Consider the following 22464-nt stretch of genomic DNA (forward strand, 5'->3'; position numbering starts at 1 on the left):
ATTGGACATGGCAATATATGGAACAGCAAATTCAACATACATGTATGATTCCCAATAACCTGAAAAAAATGGATACTTGAGCAAAAAAGAGATAAAGAAGCTTATTTACCTTCCTTGAAAATGTTGGCCTTACATGTACCTTGAGAAGACCTAGCAGAAATTTTTGATCTTAACCAAACAGAAGAGATTGTAGGACTTCCACTCCAGTGACATTTAGCCATTTAAAATTATTTTATTATTGAAACAAAATGTATTCAGAGTAAGAACTTCTGTCAGGGAATCTCTGGACTAACTAGTTATATGAGACATTTACATTCAAGGCTGTAGAACTGTTGTGGCCTATGAATGAGGAGGATATACTACTACTATTACTACTACTACTACTAATAATAATAATAATAACAACAACAATTTTATTTTTGTTCCCTACCTCCATCTCCCCGAAGGGACTCAGGGCGGCTTACATGGGGACAAGTCTTATCAACATAATTAAAATAACACATTTTAACAAGAAGCACCTCACAGTATGAGGATCTAGTACATATTGATTTGTGGAAGGAGACCAACTAGGAAGATGTCAGCAAGTGGGTCAATACATAAAAGTATATGGGGCTATTTGAAGTGCCTTTGAGAATGGTAAAAACTGATTATTTATTTATACTATGGTTGAGAATCATACAGAACTTCCATTATTGTTGGACTGCAAGTCCAACCATTTCTTACTATTAGCTATGTTTGGGTAAGGTTGATGGGACTTGCAGTGCATCAAGATCCCATCCCTCATTGAAAGAATTTTAACTCACCCTTACACAAAAGCTTTGCAAGATGGCTTACAAATATAAGAAATACAGCATAGAGGTTTGATCAATGCAGGAAATATGTGAGAATTTTTGGAACACAAAATAATTCTGACAGCAAATGGATTTCTTTGGAGGAACAGAGGAAAAGAGTTTGCAGATAGTGGCATTTTGTCTTTCGATTTATGAGCTACTTTTCTTTCTTATATGCCTTTTCTATATGTAAAATGTTAATATATCTTTTTTATACCAGTTTCAAAAGTTAAAGAAAAAAACCATAAAATGAAACAGTACCATCTAAATAAACCAAACAAAACAAGATAAATGAGTCAAGAAACAAATCCATATAAAGCCCAGAAAAGAGAGGACTAACTTTATAAACATCACCTAAAAATAAAGAGCTTTTGCCAGTTTCCAGAAAATCTGCATGTTCCAGGTACGAAAGATATGTTCTGATCTAGTATTCATTTGGTGACAACTTGAAGTACAAAAAACAAAAAACCCTGCACGGTCCTATCATTTCTGCTGTGGAAAGATCAGAGGGTAACCACAAGATAAAAATAAAGTAGAGCGATGCTTAAGGAAAAAGTATCTTCAACTTCAGAAAAAAGTAACGTTATTAAGCTCTTAGGAATCTTAAGGGAAGGCAGATCAAGCATTTCCAGAGCATTCTGACTCTATCATCAATCAAATGATGCTTTCTATTAAAAACAATAACAATATTAAATGTAAGGAAAAGTTTCAACATGAATTGTTTAAATTTGGTCTTGCTTAGGAATTTTCAATCATAGCTTAATTGCTGTTTCATGGTAAATTAACATATTTCCAGTATCTCTGTTGTGGTATGCTGTTCCTAGGTGACTTTTCCAAAATTGCTATAAATGGGCAGAAGTACCTTTGTTTCATTGTCAGACTGCTCAAACAGAATGCTGACATCTGGACCAGAATAAACAAAAAAGTTCTGCTGGGAAGAGCAGGGTAGACTTTCCTGCATTTCCCACCACTAGACAATGAAAACATATCAATATGACAGAGACCAAAAAAGAAGGAGAAGTTGCTACTTACTCTGATGTCATTTGTGCAACTAATTGAAGAGATGTGAACCCTGCAGTCAGAAAACTATCTCTGTATTGGTTCATTTTGATGGCACTGAGCCAATCTTCTACTGAGGTAAAGGCAGTGAAATCGGGGATGGAGCGATCCAAGAGTGGCTGAGAAGGCCTAAAATATGAGATAAGTAATGTAATAGGGAAGAATCATTAACTGTGAACCATGGCTAGAATAACAGTAGCAACATAGTAGAAACATTGGACTTGTTCTCACTAGTGAGGTTAATGAGAATGAATAAGTTCTTCCCACAAATCATTATTGATTCGTTAATCTTCTAAAGGACATGTTTCAGCTTTCTCTTCAATTCCATTCAGACCCATGCAACCAGTCACATCATACTATTAATTATTGTATTATTTTATTTGAATTATTAATCGACCACCCTTCTTCTAAGGCAGTGGTTCTCAACCTGTGGGTCCCCAGATGTTTGATTTTCAACTCCCAGAAATCCTAACAACTGGTAAACTGGGTGGGATTTTATGGGAGTTGTAGGCCAAAACACCTGGGGCCCCACAGGTTGAGAACCACTGTTCTAAGGAAAGGAAGGCCAACACAGCCCACAGCCCACATTAAGTAAACTATAGCTTATTTTGTGTCTCCTGGGATCTTCAGAAGCCCTTTGCCACTCCATTGTTCCATTCAAAAGAAAAAGCAGAATGTTCCTTGAATTGCTCCTAGAAGCATGATACTGCTTGAAAATAACAGTCATTTCCCACTATCTTCTTCTGAACACAAGTGATGTTGTTAGCAAACTAGAGATTCTTTCACATACACAATTGTTTTACTAAAATTCCTCTCTGAATACCGTGGCAACGTTCTATGGAATCCTGGAGGTTGTAGTTTGGTGAAGCAGTAGAATTATCTGTCTGAGAATTCAAAATATCCCACCCTAAATTCCAAACATAGGATGTTTCCATGGCAGTTGAAATGGACTTATAGATGTAATGTAAAAGAGCCCCAGAAGTGGCTTTTGAAAAGATGATCAGCATATTTTGACTTCATCCAGCTGTGTCCACACCACACAAATGTGCATCAGTGTACATATAGGGGCACACACACCTGCCTCTTCCTGCATCCTCATTGGCATGGAAACAGAAACAGCAAAGAGAATTGTGGCACCATTTCTTCTGCTTTCTTTTCACATTGTGGAAAGAGGAGAACACGAGGGGCAACCTGAGCCTCACTGTTTTACTGAACGTCTAAAGTGGCTCATGAAACATTGGGGGAAGAACTGCGGAAATCAGCTAGAGCACAGATTATGTTTCTTATGTTCCTCGTTGGGATTTAACTTCTGGTTTTTGGCCTCATTCTATACCTGCAGAACAGTGCTTCTCAAACTGTGCTCCTCCAAGTGTTTTGGACTTCAGTTCCTAGAAATCCCAACCATCTTACCAGCTGTTCATATAACAAATGATTTTGTATCTGTGGAGTGTCAGAGGTAGAAGATATCACACATGTACTGTTTAGTTGTAACTAGCACAAGAAAGAGAGACACCAATACCTCTGGTCATACGTTATACAAAAGGCACACTGGGATCCTTATATTAAAACTACATTTTTATTGGCCAGCCAGAATGCAAAAATAACATACAAAACGGCTCTTTTTCTATTTAAAGCAAGACACCTGGAGGAGCAGAGTTTGAGAAACTCTGCTGTAGAGGCATACCTGACATGAAGATACAGAGCTGAGTGTCGTCTAAATCTTGTTGGCAGCTCACTCAATTGTTTGATTCTACGGGGACATCAGGGACTCAATGGCCAACTCGGCTTGAGACCCCATCTGCACTACCATATAATCCAGTTTCTGAATCCAGATTATCTAATTTGAACTGATGATATGGCAATGTAGACTCATATCATCCAGTTTAAAGCAGATAATTTGGATTCAGAAACTGGATTATATGGCAATGTAGATCCAGCCTGAGTTTCTGAGTTTTATAAATAAGTCAGAAAAATGTTGCACTCCTGGTCTGGCTTGTACAAAGATGCTCTTGCCAACTCTTTTCCCTTTAAGAAGTGGGAGAGGGGTGCAGTGGCAAAACAGCTGTTTATGAAGTATTGAGGCCTGACAGAAAACAAGGCCAAACTCATTAAATAATGAATTGTGCATAGCCTTTGCATCTTTTTGCCTTGTTGTCATTCCAAGCCTAAGGCAAAGAGCAAAGAGATGTCTAGGCTGTGTGCAATTCATTATTCGGTGTATTATACTTCTAAAGGAAAAGTTAATTAAATGGTTGTATATGAAAAAACCCATCATCTGGACACAGTTAAGAGCTTATATTTTGCAGATTTAATGTTTTGTACAATAAAAAGAAAAATATATTTTAGAAGCTGGGTGTTCCCTTTTCAGAGTTTTTGTTATTAATATTGCAAATTATCTCAGCTTGTATTATCAAAAGCTGAAGTATATTGTAGGGCTTGGTAACAAGACAGTTTATTTAAAAATTATTGCTTTCTGAATTAGTCAGACAAAACAGAGATATGATTGATTGATTGATTAATTTATTATCTAGCCTATAATTGGCTGGCAGTGCTACTTGTCATCCCAGATTAAATTTCAAGATTCCCACATCTCTTTCACACTGCACAATTGTAACAGTTTGGCATCACTTTAAGTATAATGGCACCACACAGTTTAGTGAAAATTCAAAATGCTTTAGCAAAGAATTAAAAATGCCACATTAAACTACAAAACCCAAGATCCTGTGGAACAATAGCAGTTAAAGTGGTATCAAGGTGCTATAATCATATATTGTAAAATTATAATACATGCACTGTAGCTTTGGCCTAAATACTAGGCTTGTTTGATCGCGAAAAAAAATGGTTCAAACTCATTTCGGATGTAGGGGCACTGGTGATTCGATTCGGAAATGATTTCTGAAATTTCCCGGAAAAAAAGTCAGAGTTTTCTGAATTTTCCAAATCACTTTGTTAATGGCGGGCGTGATTGCGCCATACATTAAAAACTGCAAACGGAACAGGGGAAACATCTGGAGATTCTCTCTCCCTCATTTTTTGACCGCTACTGCCAAAATTTGCCACAGTGAACAGACATTTTGAACAAATAAAAGCAGATTTGTAGTTCCCACAAGCACAGTGTGTCTCCCCAAAGCAGGGACACCTCAAGGCAAGTAGTGTTGGGTGGTTCACAAAGGTAATTTTGAACAGATAAAAGCAGATTTCGATTTTCCACACAAAAAAAGTAGTGTGCAACCCCAAGTAGAAATATTATTATTAGAAATTATTATTACAAATTATTTGAAATTGTTAGCAAATAAGGGGATTCCGAAAGTCCAAAGGGACTTTCTGGGATCCCAAATTCCAAGGTCTCTAGAAAGTTTAATTCAATTGGCAGACAGTGGCAGGCAAGAGAAGAACACTTCTCCCAGTTGCCCTTTTGTGCTGCCCTGCCCTTCTTCCCTCCCCAAGCCAGCCTCACAAGCAACGGGCCTATTACCAGCCATTCTCTACTCCCCAATTTGTTGTTTCCTTTTTTCTCTATCCATAACCCTGTTGCTCGGTCGCACCTTTCCCACCCAAACTGCCTTCCCAACCCTACCCGTTCGTGTCCCCTGCTTGCAATGTGCCCACGAGCCACGCACGGCCCTTTTTAAAGGACAATGGCCACCGTGCCGTAACCCCGCCTCTCCCCACATGGTTTCCCTTCATTGGCTGGAGGCAAGCATCCCAGCACACAAACTGCTGCTTGCCTTGCTGCATGTTTGACTCCAAACGCGGAGTCCTTTCTGATTCACTTCCTGACTTGGAACAAAGATGGCAACAGTGGCTTCTAAAGGGCAAGGATACTTCTGGGTTCCCAAATTGCTTTGAAATCGCTTCAGAAAGGAATTTGATCCTAATTTTATCCGAATTCCAAGGATTCCGAATGGATCTAACTGTGCTGTTGCGCGCTGGGCCGGAAATAATGTCTGTTTACAGGATGTGCTCTCTGTATGCCCAACGGGACGCCAGGGTGCCTTAGCTGAAGGGCCCTCTAGATTTCCCAACACAAAGTTCTATGGAGGCTCAAAGTAAGTTCAACAAAGTTCTTTATTTGGGCTTAAATCTTCAAACAAATGAATTAAACACTTTATAACCTTGGAAAACTGGTAGCTTCCTCAATCTGCCAACAAGGGGCAGGCAACTGGTGTTAAACTGTTCCTTTCTTCCTTAGAGAAATACTTTGACCCCTCCCTGGGCAATCTCTCTTTACCTTGCTGGCGTGAGACCCCTACTCCCGGCTCCAAGCTGCTTTATGGATAGCTCGAGTGGTCCTTTACCAGGCAAGGTTCCTGTAAATCTGCCAAGCTGAAAGGTGTCCTTTAGTTTCTCCACGAAGGCTGTAGGAACTATTTATTTACTCCCCAACAGAGCTGTGGATCTATTTCTTTAACCCCCAGCAAAAGCTGGCTGTATTCCCCCAGCAAAAGCTGAGGAAATTCCTTTACTGCCCCAGCAGAGCTGGCTGTATTCCCCCAGCAGAGCTGTGAGAAGTGAAGCTTTTGTACAAGTGGGAAAGAGAATCCCACACATCCTGTTGTTAGGCTTCAAACAGTGAGACTGAACAAAGGACCTCCTTTGCCTCCAAAACCCCGGGAAAAGGGACGGATCTAAAGATTCTAACAATGATTGCCAAGTTGTTGGCCCTATGATTGCAACCTGAGGGAAGCTACCTTATTGCAAAATGCATGGCTTAAATAGATTCATGCAAACTAACAGTGCAAGAAAAGGAATTCAAATCTTCCGGCACTACCGTGGCAGCACACTAAACATGCCTACTAAATATCCTAAAGGCAGCAGATCAGCTAAGCAAGGTCAGCCCCAATTAGTACTTGTATAGCAGATCACCAATGAATACCAGGTGTGCAGGCTAGATTTCAGAGGAAGAAACTGGCAAAGCCATCTCTGAGTATTCCTTGCCCAAGGAAACCATATGAAATTCATTGGGTCCCCATAAATAAACAGGTGACTTGAAGCACATAAATACACACAGCACAGGAGATGGAAACTTACACAGTGGTGATGGTAGCCACAGTTTTGAGGCTTGCTGGATTTCGGATCATTTTGTCTAGAGTGTTAACTATTTCAGCAAAGCGTGGGCGGGTGTTGCGGTCTTTCTGCCAGCAATCTAACATTAGTTGATGGAGGGCAGCAGGACAGTCCATGGGGGGAGGGAGCCGGTAGTCTTGCTCAATAGCATTAATTACCTGCAGGAATAAAAGTGTGTTCAGATTTTTAAAAAAGAAATATTAGTACTGAGGCAGAAAACAGAGAGTCAGCAATTTTTGAGTTCTTTTTGTTTTACTGGCAAGATACTATTTTCACTTAACTCCCAGGCCTTTGCCTGAATGGACACAAACTCAATGGCAACAGCCTTCACATCAATTCTGTCTTTAGTAGGCATCAGTTCCTCATCTTTTGTATGTAATAGAGATTTATTTTAGTGTCTGAGGCCTTATATACATGGGTCATTCAATCTGGGGCCAATTCAAAGCAAAAATGCTTTGGACTAGTTCTGTATGCAACCACATACACATTCCCCAACCCACAGCAGCAGTGAGGCAGAATGCAGACCATGCAGCAGGGTGAGACCACTTCAGCTCCACTGAAACAGCATCTTAGCATCTATGTTACCATTGCTACTACCAGAAGTGCTCTTTGTCAAGTGAGAGCTCCTGCTCTGGGTGCCTTGTGCTAACATCAGCAGAGGACCCCAGGTGACTAGCAAGGAGGGTGGCATTGGCTCATTTGGACAGTAAACCAGTCCTTCTGTTCAAACTGTGCCAAAACAGCAGGGTTACTCCAGAGTTTTGGTCAAATTCCCAATATTTCTTAACAATATGTACTGGAAGTTTCAGAATTCTATGAAGCCCAGAATGACTGCATGGTGAATATGGGTTACTAAGCCCATGTAGATGAGCCATGACAGACATAGGGCTAGTATGAGTCATAAGCAGTGATGGATTTAGGACAAATGAGGCCCTGTGCTAGTTGTTATGAGGCCCCTTACTAGGATGGAGGCCCAGTAGGTCTACACTGCCTGCCTTGTGGCATGCTCCCATACACTATAAACTCTATCATTATATATGGAATTGTCCGGAAACAGAACACCTTCAAATTTAGAATTGCGCCACGTAAACAAAATCCATCATATTTTTTTCCATGTAAACACACCTAAGCACAATCGTTAAACCCAGTACTGGTCATAAGGGCTAATATTTACTTGTAGTTCCCTTCCCATTTAGTCTTTTTCAATGTGGACCACAATGTGGACTACACCAAGATTGAGATCTAAGCTAACTGGTTCTCTTGCACACCCATGTCCACTCTAATGGGCTGTGTACACTAAATCCCCAACCAAAATAAAGAAGGAAAATCGCAGTATCTTGGTCGAAAGTGTGAAAAGTAGGGGAGAGAAGCATGCATACACAAATTGACCATAGAAATATTTGCATGTCTCCAATATGTTCACATGTGAAATAAATATATTATGTTTTATACTCCTTGATGTGTGACAGAAGGACTTTTCTTCCCCTGACAGAAAAGAATATTTATATCTTCTTCCTGTCATTCATGCTCACTCTGAAAGGAAAGTTTGAAGTGGCACCAAGGGGAAATGCCCTCCAAATGAAAAGACTAATTATAATGGAATACAGACTACAACAGAGATAACAGTGTTGAGACAGGGAAGCAGGTTGGACCGGTACTGTCTGGGACTTTTTGGGAAAGTTATAGATATGGATGATTTGAGAAGGTTTTAAACAATTTATTTTAATGTGGGATAATTTATTTTGGTGTTTATGTCTGTTTATAATTTAATTATGTTCAGACATTGAATATTTGCCGTATATATGTTGTGCTCCGCCCTGAGTCCCCTTCGAGATGAGAAGGGTGGAATATAAATGTTTTAAATAAATAAATAAATAAATAATAGACTGTGTTTTAAATTCAACCCACTGAAATTCTAAGTCACCTTTCCTGCCCTTAGGCCAATTATGCACACCTCTGCTCCTTCCTTTTTGGAACAGAGCTCCTTTTCAAGTGACAGCATTCAGCACACCAGTGCAATGAGTGCGGGAGTAAAGAAAAAGGCATGGCCTCTGCACTAGGAGGAACAGAAACATTCTTGCTTCTGAAGGAAACAGGCCATTCAGAGGTTAATTTGACTTCAGATGCTTCAAGACAAAGGTAGTCCCTTCCCTGTTACAGCAGCCACCACTCTCATTATCTCTGCCTATCATGCTGTAGTGAAGGACTTCATCAAGTCTCCATGCCTGGCTCATAAACCTCTGAACATTTTCAAAGGCCTGCCGGGTTCCTAGCATCCAATTACCACCACACTGGCTGACTCCGATTCACAATTCTTCTCCCTTCCTAGCTTCTTTCATCTTAGAAACTCTTTCTTACAGCAGCGGTTCAAGAGGCAAGGGAGGGGGGAGAAGCAGCAGGCTGAGGCTGGTGCCTCACAGTTAGCATTTTTAAGCTCAACAATGGACTGTAGTTGGAACCTACTCTAACTGCTGTGTTTGAATACTCCCAGTAGGAAAAATAGCAAGGTCGTAATATGCAGGAATAAAAGCTGGCACAAAGCTCAATGTGGCTCAGGAACTAAGAAAAGACCTTCTTTCAGTATAGTGCTCATGGGATATCCAGTGACATAATAATATATTGTTGGCTACACTGATTATAAACTTCATTCTACATTTTACACAACGTATGGGAAAAGTGAAACTCTAAAGTCACATAAAATCCCCCCAAATTGTTTTGTGGTCATCTACCTCTCCCCGCCCCCCATCCAAAAAAATAACATGAATCCCATCTCTCAGAAGCTAGATTGGAGGGTTCTCAGCAACTGCTCATATTTTTAAAATTCCTATTTTTCAAAACTGGAGATAGTCTTCTGGTCATCTCTCAATTTTTAAATTTGTGTTAATTGGCATTATTTGGAAGTCTGTGTGGCCTCTAGAGACTTTTGGGGCAGAAATATAACCCTGGCTTCATGGCAATTGCCCACACATTCTACACACAGCATATTGATGGGTGTTCTGTACAGTGGATGTGGGCTGTTCAGTTCTAAGGTTAACTTCTATATGTAAGATGCAGGAGACACAAGATGTGGCAATATCCACAAGCTCTTATTATGATCAGAAAATTAGACAAATGTATAGAGATATCTCAAAAACTATCAGGAAAGGTTAAAAGATTACTTCAATGACTAAAATGGAACAAAATGGCATATGTTTAAAGGGAGTAAATTTCAATAAAACATATTCTAAGGAGATATTGTACACGGGGGGATTATTGCCTACAGGTTACCTATAGGATCACCTTTTCCCATCTAATCCATCCCACACACTTACATCCTCTGGGGGTGGCTATTCCAACCAGCCAGAACCTGACAGGCAACCATCACCCAGAGGACCTTTTCATTGCCGCCCCAAGACTGTGGATCAGCCTGCCAGAAGAGCTCTGACAGCTAAATGAGCTTTCAGAATTTAAAACCCATCTAAAGACCTATCTCTTCCAGTAGGGTCACCCAACCAATTTTAAGCAAGAATTTTAAACTCGTGTCCTGTGTTTTAATCTGTCATGTGCATTTCAATATGTATCATTTCTAGAATTACATTTTAATATGTATCATTTATAGAATTACATTTTAATATATGTGTTTATAGATTTTTTGCAATGTTTGTGTGTTTTGACTGTGCAGGGAATAAATAAATAAATAAATAAATAAATAAATAAATTATTATTATTATTATTATTGATATTCTGGTAGGCATCCTGGAAACATTTGAATAGGGTGCTGGATGAAATGGGCCTTTCTGCTTATTTCCTATGAAAAGGGACATTTTCTCCCAAAGGTAAAACTTCTCAGAGGCTTTCAGGATATTAATGTCCAAGAAGCAATAGGATTGGAAACCCATTACATAATTCCTGTGGTGTTGAAAATGAACTTTACAGTGTGGGATGGTGAACATTAATTTTCTTCTCTTCATTAAAAAACCCCACAATGAAATGATCACTGTTCTCTTACAGAAACATCATAAAAACTCACATCTTGATTGGACATGTCCCAGTAGGGCCTTTCCCCAAATGACATCACTTCCCACATGACAATGCCATAACTCCATACATCGCTGGCAGAGGTGAATTTTCGATATGCAATGGCCTCTGGGGCTGTCCATCTCACTGGAATCTTCCCACCCTGACAGAAGAAAAAAAAAAGGCATGAGTTAAAAATGACCCAGTGAATGCACTGGTGCTTCCCTGTCTGCAATACAGAAGGTACATGACAATTTGAATCAAGCACAACTTCTGAATATGCTCAAATGAGTTCTCTTCATTATCAATATTAATTCAGTCTGAACCTTCAAAAAGAAGGTAATTCGCTTCTCAAATATATTTGGGGGCAGAACACTTCCTGTTCAGCTGAGAAGAAAACAGATGCTTAAGAAAACTTTGACCTCTCTTCCTCTTGCATGGCAAGGTGGAGGGTTTTCAAATGTCATGAAAACAATTATTCAACACCCTAAGGGCCATAAATTACAATAGAACTGAGCCAAACTTTGAAGAATTAATGAGGTCAGCCTACTCCTAATGACAAATTGCCGAGAGATGGATATCCAGATCCCACACAAAACTTTGCAACTTATTATACAGACATTACTTCAGATACTCTTAAGTTTTGAATAATACATTATTTTGGAAAATTGCAATCTAAGGGACACATTGCTCATCCCGTGGCAGCTCCCAAGTAAATGGACATTGTATTTGTCAAGTCCACAGCTGACATTTTTCATATTTAGATATCAAATAATTCTTAATTTAATTAAAAATAAAGATTGAGATTGACATTTCAAATGTAACTTCTGTAGTTTGCTGTATAAATTGCATGTACAAGGAGGGGAAGGTGGGAGTGGGCTAGAACAATAAAACAACAATAAAAATATATCAAATAATTCACGTGTGCAAATAAAACAGCTGATTCGGATGAAGCAGAAGACCCTGAAAAGCCAATAAGTCCTAAGTTCTAGAATCACACTGCATAGTTCTCAGTTGTCCTGTTGGAGTTTCAGCAAATAGAAATATGAACCCTAAGTATTCAGTTTTATCTGTCACAACTGTAAAGTGCAGAAACACTTAAAAGCCTTCTGGGCCATGGACAAAGTCAAATATCTAGTGTTTATGTCCCCTGCCCCCTGTTGCAGCTCTCTTTTCCATTGCACTTACTGCAATAAAAAGAAATTAAGCTTGAATTCAGGTGATTAATTCAGTGTAATAAATTGTTTTGCAGCACTACTTATAAAGTAGAGATGAAGAGAAATTTACTGAATTCCCATTTTGATGTAAATTTATTTAATTTGAACTTCACAGAGCAATATACACATGAAATACATTATTTTGATATGAACATACTCCTGAATATTGTGATGCAGTTCTACATAAAACATATACTCTAATACTCTGATCTAATAAATACATTAATAAAAATGCATATAAATCTGTTATATTTGGGGAAAATTGTGCAAAACATTCCATGATGTAGATGTTATATGAAAAAGAATTTTTAAGGTTTACAAATGAGAAACTGAGCAATACTGAAACAACAACAAAAAAACCCATCCATCCCTGCTTACAAGATATCCAAATGTATGAGAGCTTGGGAATGAGTTATAGATGTTTCCCTTCCATGTATTGCATTCAAATTTGGGTGAAAAAAAGATTTCTAGTATTAAATGTATTAATGAAAACTACTTACACATATGCACACACACCACACATGTTCTGTCTTTTCCCCAATTTGGGCCCATGATTTATGTAATGTCAGTAAAACAGAGTGGTTCTCATGACTATAAAACCTGCCTTCATTGATATTAAATGTGCAAAAATGTGCCTTTTTAAAAGAATTAGTCATACCAGCAAAACAGAAAAAAGATATTTTAATGCCTTTGGTTCATTGCAAATCCAAAACAGACTCTCTCAAGATGAGTGGAAACTCACAAAGGACAAAATATACAAGAGAAATTGTGTCTTAAAGTATATTCCTTATTCTTGAGCATTGATTTGTGAAGAGAAAGACTATGTTCTAGATTTTTACAATACGTATCAATGGATTTTTTTTGGTCCTGTTTCACAAAAAAAGGGATGTGCAGAATCTGAGAGGAGAGGAACTGAATTCATGGAGAGTTAGCCTTGTTCCCTCTCAAAGTTATAACAACAGGGATCCTTTTGATAGCATGGTGATTTTCATGATTGAGAGTAAACAATTAACTTGGTTTAGATGTGTGGCATAGAATCTTATCATATTTGGAAATACTCAATTTTAATCAGTATGGATCCCATATTTTTAATTGTTGGATGCATACTGTGTTCTTACAGGATGTATACTCTCCCCATCATAGTCAATTACAAGGTGCAGTATTTAGTAAATACTGCACTTTGACTCATCACACCATGAAAGGCTCCTCTCAATCTATTCAAATGCCTCCCTACATCACTTCCCCCCTGAATATTGCACGTGCTGAAGCTTAGAAGTCTCAAAATATTGTTCTTGGGAGATTTTAGCTGATGAAATGTGTAGTGATTTTCTGACCACATGTAAAAACAGAACTTCAGCAACATATAAAATCAATAATAATAATAATAATAATAATAATAATAATAATAATAATAAACAATTAGAATCCCATGGGCAGTTAGTTCATTACAACAATGTTTGGCAGACACATCCCTATGGATTATTGATGAAATGGGGCAAACATCATATATCAGAAGCATTTTCAAAGAGTTTCAGAAACAGCGTATTTCTCAATGTGACAAGGTCCATAGAAAAACCAAACAAAAAAAAGTTGGTTCCCTGGGATTTTTTTACATATCTAAAGTATATAAGTTTACACTTGTTTCATTATTTCATGCAAGAACAAAACATTACAAATATTCTTGCCATGTTTGGGGGGGGGGGGGAGAGATTTAAAGAGTTTGATGTTCACCTTTCAATAATGCTTCACATTTTGGGAACTGTCTGAAAAAATCTTTTCTACAACACTATTTGGGAGACCTTTGGGTCAGTGTCATTGACATGGTATAAAATTATAGCCAGCCCCTTGTATCCACAGATTCTGTATCTGTGTATTCCACAACTCATAGCTTGGAAATATTTTAAAATCCCCCCAAAAATCAAAATGGGAGTTGAGCATCCATGGATTTTGTTATCAACAGGGGGTCCTGGAATCAAACCAAAGAGATACCATGGGCCACTGTGACTGCTTTTTAAAGCAAAACCATTGTTTTAATATCACATGATTTTCACAGATAAAACACTGACAGGATTGGGGAAGAAAATGTAGTGATCTTTTCCCTCTCAATAAAAGAAGAAGTATCTTATAGTAATTGGCCACGTTCTTTTTCTTGATGGGATTTTCTGGGGTGTTGAGACACCCTGTGTCATCAAGCATGGCAAAAAATTACAAATGTGGTTTATCTCACTAGTAAATAATCAATTTGTCATGTCCCTCTACATATACCTTCATACAGAAGACACACTTAGCTCCTGCAGGAAGTATCTCTGGTGAGAAGATTAGCATTCTGGCATTTGTTCCAGCTGTGGTAGTTAAACATCAACAGTAGCTAAACTAACAAAATCCCATCCCCATGAATGCCAATGAACATGCAAGTGTTTTCTAAAGGACAGTATGTTTCCTACAGAGAATATATAGGTGCTCCCACACTTCCTAGGCCCAAAATCAGACGTCAAAAGCTGACAGCAGCAGCTGTTTCCCTGTACCTCTCTGCATATCAAGTAGAAGTTATGTCTTTGGGGCTTTATCCTGAGTGACACTTCCTCACCCTTGGCTGTTTTGTATTGTGAAGCACGCAAACTTCCTTTGCTTCAGGCCCCTTCCCCTAAGAAGGGAGGCAAGAAAGTGGATCTGCCCTTGACACAGAGATGACAGCTCATTACAAAAAGCTGAGCACACCAAATGAAGAGTAACAAGTGTTTTCCTACCCAAAGCTCAAATTATAAAATTTATGTGCATGTAAGGACTCCTTCATTGTGTTTCAAAGAATGCCTGCAAACACATATTTATGAATAAGTCCAACTGATTATGCTTATTATATTATATAACGAATTAGACTTGAGGCTGGGATAAAAAGGAACCTATTTAAAAAAACAGGAAACTGGGAATGTACTTGAGATGTCATAATGATTTCTATAGCAATGGAGAAAAAATCTATGGGGATTTTGTGAACCTTGTTCCCTGGGTATAAATATGAATTCCTTTCAGCTTAGTTGAGTTCTTACAAATGAAGCAATTGCAGTCTCCCTGAGCTAAGCTTTGCTAGTTCAAAAGCAGTTGATGCTGATTTGACAGTTAGACAACCATGTAAATGAAGGGACTAAATTAGGAATTTAGGAGATTGTCTCACATGGAGTCTGATCATTGGTACATCTAGTTTAGGCATGGGCAAAATAAGGCCCATGGGCCAGATGTAGCCCTCTGGTCCCTTATGCTTGACCCTCCTTATTTTCTCTGTCATCTGGGCATAAGGATGTGGCTGCCTGCCATGTCTTTATGCCACAAGGACAGGGGAGGAAGACATGCGACTGCTGGGAGCCCTCTTGAGCACTCTCCGTCACCACATGCTTTTCTCGCCCCCCCCCAGCCCCCCTCCCGGCATACGGAGGGGTTGAGTGGCCCCCTCCCAGCCCAGCCCAGCCCAGCCCAGCCCAGCTGCCTTGGCTTGCCTTGTCATGAAGCCATCACACCCAAAAGTTTGCCCATGCCTGATCTAGTTCATCTAGCTCAGTATTTCCATCTCTATTAAACACTATTTCCCCTGGACTTCACACAAATCTTTTTTCCTTTTTCAACCTGAAGAGCCCTGGTATTCCATGTACTAACCATGCCTGATCCTTATTAGTTTCAGGACAAACCAAGTGTGTTGAGAGCAGCATGATGGTACTGCAGATGTAGAGTTGAGATATATGGAAAATGTGTTAATAGTATACACGGAGAGAGAACGAGGAAGGAAGGCTGTTGAGATATTGGCAGGCAGTAAGAGAAAATCAGATTACACCAAAAAATTAAATGATTTTTAAAAAGAGAGGTTTGTGCTTTTTTGCTAAGGAATAATAAATAAGTTGGGAGAGATAAATTATACAAAATGAAAAATAGACAAATATGAATTATAAAATGGAATTTTTAAACGTTTAGTCTTGCTTTTTGGATCATTTACATAAAAACTAGACAAATTAGATGGTGTGCACATGTGTGTATGAATGTGTGCACACATCTTTCTGTCTATCCATCCATCCTCCTCCAAAAGGTATATCCTTTTCATGAATTTGGTTGATTTTACTTAGAAGTCCTGTGAGGGAGAATTATTGTGTGTACCATACACAGTTAGGCTGATTTGGAGAAGGTGATAATGTGATTTGGAGAAGGTGATAATGTGATGAATGAATTGAGTGGTGGTAATGATAAATGAAGGGAAATTGATTTTGGAGTATAAGTAGGAACACCTAGCAATAGGTACATTGAACAAGGGGACTGATCTTTGGGATCTGAAGGTGGGATGAAAATTACTTTGTAAGTCAAGTTTTATTTGATGCTTAGACCATATCTTTCACATATAAAGCAAACAAATAAAAATACATGAAAACCAGAGCATTAAACCCAAATAAAACACACCACTAAAATCCTATATAAATGATTAAAATGCTACATATATCAATGGCAAGATACGCCCTTAATACATAAGATATTGCATGGATTGGCACCTGTATAGTTATAAACCAGATAAAACCAAGTAACTTCAGCATTATTAAAGCTTAAGCAGGGAACTCCTTGGATATAAACAGCCACGATTAGTTAGAAGGACCCCCAACACAGTTGACTACAATATCTTGCCCAGATTTTCTATGCTTCCAGGGCAAAAGAGGCACCTTGTGAATAACCACAGGGTTAGTGTCAGCCAAAAGATAGAAAACCTTTTCTTCCCCGAGTGTGTTCATGTAGAATCACAGAATCATAGAATCAAAGAGTTGGAAGAGACCTCATGGGCCATCCAGTCCAACCCCCTGCCAAGAAGCAGGAATATTGCATTCAAATCACCCCTGACAAATGGCCATCCAGCCTCTGCTTAAAAGCTTCCAAAGAAGGAGCCTCCACCACACTCCGGGGCAGAGAGTTCCACTGCTGAACGGCTCTCACAGTCAGGAAGTTCTTCCTAATGTTCAGATGGAATCTCCTCTCTTGTAGTTTGAAGCCATTGTTCCGCGTCCTAGTCTCCAAGGAAGCAGAAAACAAGCTTGCTCCCTCCTCCCTGTGGCTTCCTCTCACATATTTATACATGGCTATCATATCTCCTCTCAGCCTTCTCTTCTTCAGGCTAAACATGCCCAGTTCCCTAAGCCGCTCCTCATAGGGCTTGTTCTCCAGACCCTTGATCATTTTAGTTGCCCTCCTCTGGACACATTCCAGCTTGTCAATATCTCTCTTGAATTGTGGTGCCCAGAATTGGACACAATATTCCAGATGTGGTCTAACCAAAGCAGAATAGAGGGGTAGCATTACTTCCTTAGATCTAGACACTATGCTCCTATTGATGCAGGCCAAAATCCCATTGGCTTTTTTTGCCGCCACATCACATTGTTGGCTCATGTTTAACTTGTTGTCCACGAGGACTCCAAGATCTTTTTCACATGTACTGCTCTCGAGCCAGGCGTCACCCATTCTGTATCTTTGCATTTCATTTTTTCTGCCAAAGTGGAGTATCTTGCATTTGTCACTGTTGAACTTCATTTTGTTAGTTTTGGCCCATCTCTCTAATCTGTCAAGATCGTTTTGAATTCTGCTCCTGTCCTCTAGACTATTGGCTATCCCCCCCAATTTGGTGTCGTCTGCAAACTTGATGATCATGCCTTCTAGCCCTTAATCTAAGTCATTAATAAAGATGTTGAACAGGACCGGGCCCAGGACGGAACCCTGCGGCACTCCACTTGTCACTTCTTTCCAAGATGAAGAGGAAGCATTAGTGAGCACTCTCTGTGTTCGTCCACTTAACCAATTACAGATCCACCTCACCGTAGTTTTGCCTAGCCCACATTGGACTAGTTTCCAATGTGGGCTAGGCAAAACTACAGTGAGGTGGATCTGTAATTGGTTAAGTGGACGAACACAGAGAGTGCTCACTAATGCTTCCTCTTCATCTTGGAAAGATAAATAGGTAAATAGGCTTTGGCTGGGCTGCTCCTCCCTTGATCATTTTAGTCGCCCTCCTCTGGACACATTCCAGCTTGTCAATATCTCTCTTGAATTGTGGTGCCCAGAATTGGACACAATATTCCAGATGTGGTCTAACCAAAACAGAATAGAGGGGTAGCATTACTTCCCGAGTGTGTTCATGTACTCCCTGTTATGTACTCCCGAGTGTGTTCATGTACTCCCCGTTATTACCAACACATAGCTCAATTCCATCTTGTGACACCATGTCTGATAAGAACAGTCATGCCATTAACAATATTAAAGAAACCAGAACCAGAAATAAGCAGCAATGAGTGTACATGAACTATTAGAAAGCAATGGTCTTATTTTCCAAGTAAATGATACATTCCATAATTAAAACTAATGTGGAAAGGAAGAGAATAGTTGGCAAACACACACTGACTCTGGGGAAATGGTTTTCTCTAGTTTACCAGAGCTTTTCAGAGATGGATGGCAAAACAGATTGGTCTTTGAAATAAAAACTCTATTTAAATAATGTAGAAATGAGATGTTTTCTCAAAGGTTGTTTTCTTCTTCCTTATGCCCTGAACAAAGCTACAGTGAAGCTGCTATGGGAGGGAGTGATGTAATTGCAGGCAGTGTATCATTTCCCAGCTGCTGGGAAGGCCATTTGGGGCATAAATTATCTATACAAATACAGATGAGAAAATCTGTTTTTTCTCTCCAGAGGTGGGAGAGGCCACTTCATGCTCAACTCAGGCAGCCAGCAGTGGGCAGTTTAAACTCACATTGATTTCTTTAAATGGATTCGAACAGGCAGCTCAGAGAAGGAGGAGAGCTCCCAGTTGAGCTACGGATGGCTGATTCAAGAATCTTACTGCTCAGATCCTCAGCTGGTGTAAAGTGACATTGCTGCAATGATTTACTATGGCAGGAAACTGGCTCTTTGGAAAATTGAAATTTATACCAGTTTACACCAACCAGTTTTGCTCAGTTTTCTTGCCTGCTGTTTCTGCTGCTCCCATTGATCCTGCTACAACTGGTATCAGTTCTGTAATTCAATTTCAGTCTGTTCAATATGAGGAAGAAATGCAACTGTCAAGTGCCTAGACTTCTCAAAGATCTGTTAAGTGAGTTGCAGTTCATCTGGAAGGACAATGGATCAAAGAATTGATATTCTAGCTGAGACGGCAGTTCTAGAACAAGCAGCATAATCCCAGGGTGAATTTACACTGCAGAATGAATGCAGTTTGACACAACTTTAACTGTCATGGCTCAATGCTATGGGATCTTGGGATTTGTAATTTGGAGAGGCATCAGGACTCTTTGACAAGACTGAAGACATTTTAAAACTATAGCTCCTCCTATGATTCCATAGAATTGACCCATAGCAGGTAAAATGGTGTCAAACTGAATTAATTCCACACTGAAGATGTACTCTCAGTCTTATCTTCTCAACAGCACAAAACATGCATGCATGACATTATCTCATTCAAAGGAATCCCTCCCAGAAACTTTCTAACTTTTGTAGGATGTTCACAGAAGCGAGGACAGTTTAATCCTAACCGTTGGGAAGTTCCAGTATGACTGGGTAATTCTGGGGTCACCTCCTCTTCCAACCATAAAGCTTATAAGGAAACCTTTGATCACCTCTCAGCTTCACCTACCTCACAAGGTTCTCCAAGAACAAAATGGAGAGAGGAAGCACACCACTTTGATCTCCTAAGAGGAAAAACAGAATCCCACAGAATGATGATGCTAGAGGGGGTCTTGTGAGCTATCTCTGGTCCATTCCTCTTTTTGGTACAAGACAACAGTGTAGCAAATACAGGTAGTCCCGAAGTTACAAACATCCAACTTACAAATGACACACAGTTATGAATGAGACTGAGACAACATTCATAATGAGACTGAGACAACAGGAAGTGAGATAAATCTACTCCTCAGAAGGGAAATTCATTCCTGAAAGAGTTTTCATGCGGAAAAGGTGTCTCAACTGATGCTTTATCACAAATCCTTGTTTCCACAATAAGCCATTTTTTTCAGAATCCAATTAACACAGGAATAGAAGTGAAGCAAAATTTTCTATCGGTATAAAGACAGAAAAACAAAGACCACAGGGATGTTAACCCTTCCTTGTTATCCAAAGCTAATATATATATATATAGACATTTGACTGGAGTTACATTTTAAAAATGTATCTGTTCCAATTTATAAACAAATTCAACTTAGGAACAAACCTACATAACCTATAACTTGGGGACTGCCTGTAAATGAAGGTTTGATTCGGAGATAAGAGATTTTAGGATGATGCCATAGATGGGAGAGAAAATAGTTAGGGAAGCCTTGATGCAGAAGATAGCCTAGTTGCTTGCCCTCTTTAAAGTATGGAAGGAGGGAGAGAGAGAGGGTGCATCCACACAGGCTGGAAAATGTGCACCCTCCTGGATTTTTACGTGGTGCATCAAATGATGCCTCAGGTTGAAAAGAAATTACTTCAGCACAAATCAGAAAATCCCTACTTTGTGCCGATATAATCTGACAGCTGGAAAGACCCAAGTCTTTCAGAAAATCCGGTTCTTCTTTCCAGTGATGGGCGCTGTGAGGATTTGGCTCAGGGATCATGTCACATGACTTCTGGTCCCAATACACACAGCTTGAGATTTTTTGGGCTCATGGAGCTTGAAAAACCCAAGACAGCCCTATCCTCTCCCAAAACGCCCCAGGAAAGACTTAAAAAGAAAAGAAAAAACAACTTACCAGGCCAACATTTCCCTGCTGCCATTCCTCTCCTGGCATATAGAAATGATGCACCAGGAGAAGGGGGGGGGGAAGGAAAATTGCTCCCCCTCTTTCTCCTGGCACATCTTTTCTACATGACAGGAGACGGTTGGCAGCAGGGAAATGCTGGTCGGGTAAGTAATTTTTACTTTTTAAGGCTTTTTTTTGGGGGGGGGGATGTTGGTGTCTGGGTGCCCTGCCAGAAGGTCCAGCAGGGCATCTGGACACCCCTCCCCCAGGAAAGCATGGTTTTTTACTGGTGTGGGGACAGAAGTCCAGTCTGACCCGGATATTTTAAACCTGGGTAAGACTGGACTTTTCCCCTGTTTGAAAGAGGCTGGTTAGAAATAACTTCAATGTATGAAAGACAAAGTGCATAGATTCTAGATTAAGGGGCTGTGAGGAGATGGAATGTAAACTTGCTGCAGAAAGTGATGTGAAACTGCTTTTCTCTAGACATTATGCTCCGACTGCATATCCCACATCAGTTTTCTACATTAAGGGGAGCCCCTAGACAAGACTGTCTTTTATGTTCTCCAGTGACTTTGATATATGTGCTGCTGGTTTAATGGAGGACAAGTGCACATCTGGATGGAAGAACTGGCTTTGATGGTTTGATGGATTCACTCCCTGTTCCATGCTTTTACGGCATTATTTGGAACATTGGGTCCGGTTCTGTTTGGCAAACTGGTAGATTTTGAAATGAACCAAGACATATGAGTAATAAATAAGTCTCCAGGACAAGGAAACAATTTTGAAGTTAAACATTTTCAGAGGAGGAGGAGGAGGAGGATGAAGACAACTCAGTGCTGAAATAAGCTTGCTGGGGAAGTGATGGAAATCTCAGAGCTTCAAACTAGCAAGGAAAAAAAGAGGTATAATCATGAGAATAGGCTCACACAGAACCAACGGATCTTTTTTTCAATTCCATTTTCTGTAATTCTACCAAGATAAATAAAGCACATTGATGGTTCCTGGCAAGTGCATCAGATGATCTGAAGCTGATGGTAATCAGTATTTGGCTATATTTGTGGATATTAGCCACTGTTCTCCATGTCTAAGCAAGACAACAAAAGAAGCCATTGTATCAAGGGTGAATATGGAGTCTGAAAGATCTTATAAGATTGCATGTGATACTGAAGTTTCTTCCCAAGAAATCTGTAAATTTGTAAATATTGTTAAGACACAGGACCTCATCACACATAAAGTGCCGTCTGTTTCTAGAAGCTTCAAAGATGAAATTCTATGGATGCACAACCCATTCCATGGATGTCCTGTGGGACTCCATCTCTGCAGTATGTAGAAATAAGTGGATTTAAAAGATGGGCTAAAATTGGCTGCACTCGCCTCCCTTAGTTTAAATATGCTTAGAAACACACATGTTTTCTGTCTGATGGAAAATGGTGTATTTGACTATTTTCAGTTCGTCTCGTGAGGTTTCAGTGTGGGTGTGCATGTGGGTGGTCTTTTCATGCACCTTGATGCTCCTTCTGCTGCCATTACTCCTTGGACACAGAAAAGTACTGGTAAATAATTCTATCCTC

General features: G+C 39.6%; 1 protein-coding gene across 2 annotated transcripts in view; it reads right to left on the reverse strand.

Moving 5' to 3' along the window:
- The window catches only part of EPHB1 (EPH receptor B1), a 429850-nt gene that overhangs the window by 23730 nt on the left and 383656 nt on the right, over window positions 1-22464 (reverse strand). For both annotated transcript variants that reach the window (XM_060768006.2, XM_067465922.1), the window contains exons 13-15: window positions 10966-11115; window positions 6921-7114; window positions 1863-2018 (exon numbers count right to left, since the gene is read on the reverse strand). In XM_060768006.2, coding sequence (XP_060623989.2) covers window positions 1863-2018; window positions 6921-7114; window positions 10966-11115 — 500 coding nt within the window. The remainder of the gene's footprint in view (window positions 1-1862; window positions 2019-6920; window positions 7115-10965; window positions 11116-22464) is intronic.

The sequence above is a fragment of the Anolis sagrei genome, chromosome 3, assembly GCF_037176765.1.
Source record: "Anolis sagrei isolate rAnoSag1 chromosome 3, rAnoSag1.mat, whole genome shotgun sequence".
NCBI lineage: Eukaryota > Metazoa > Chordata > Lepidosauria > Squamata > Dactyloidae > Anolis > Anolis sagrei.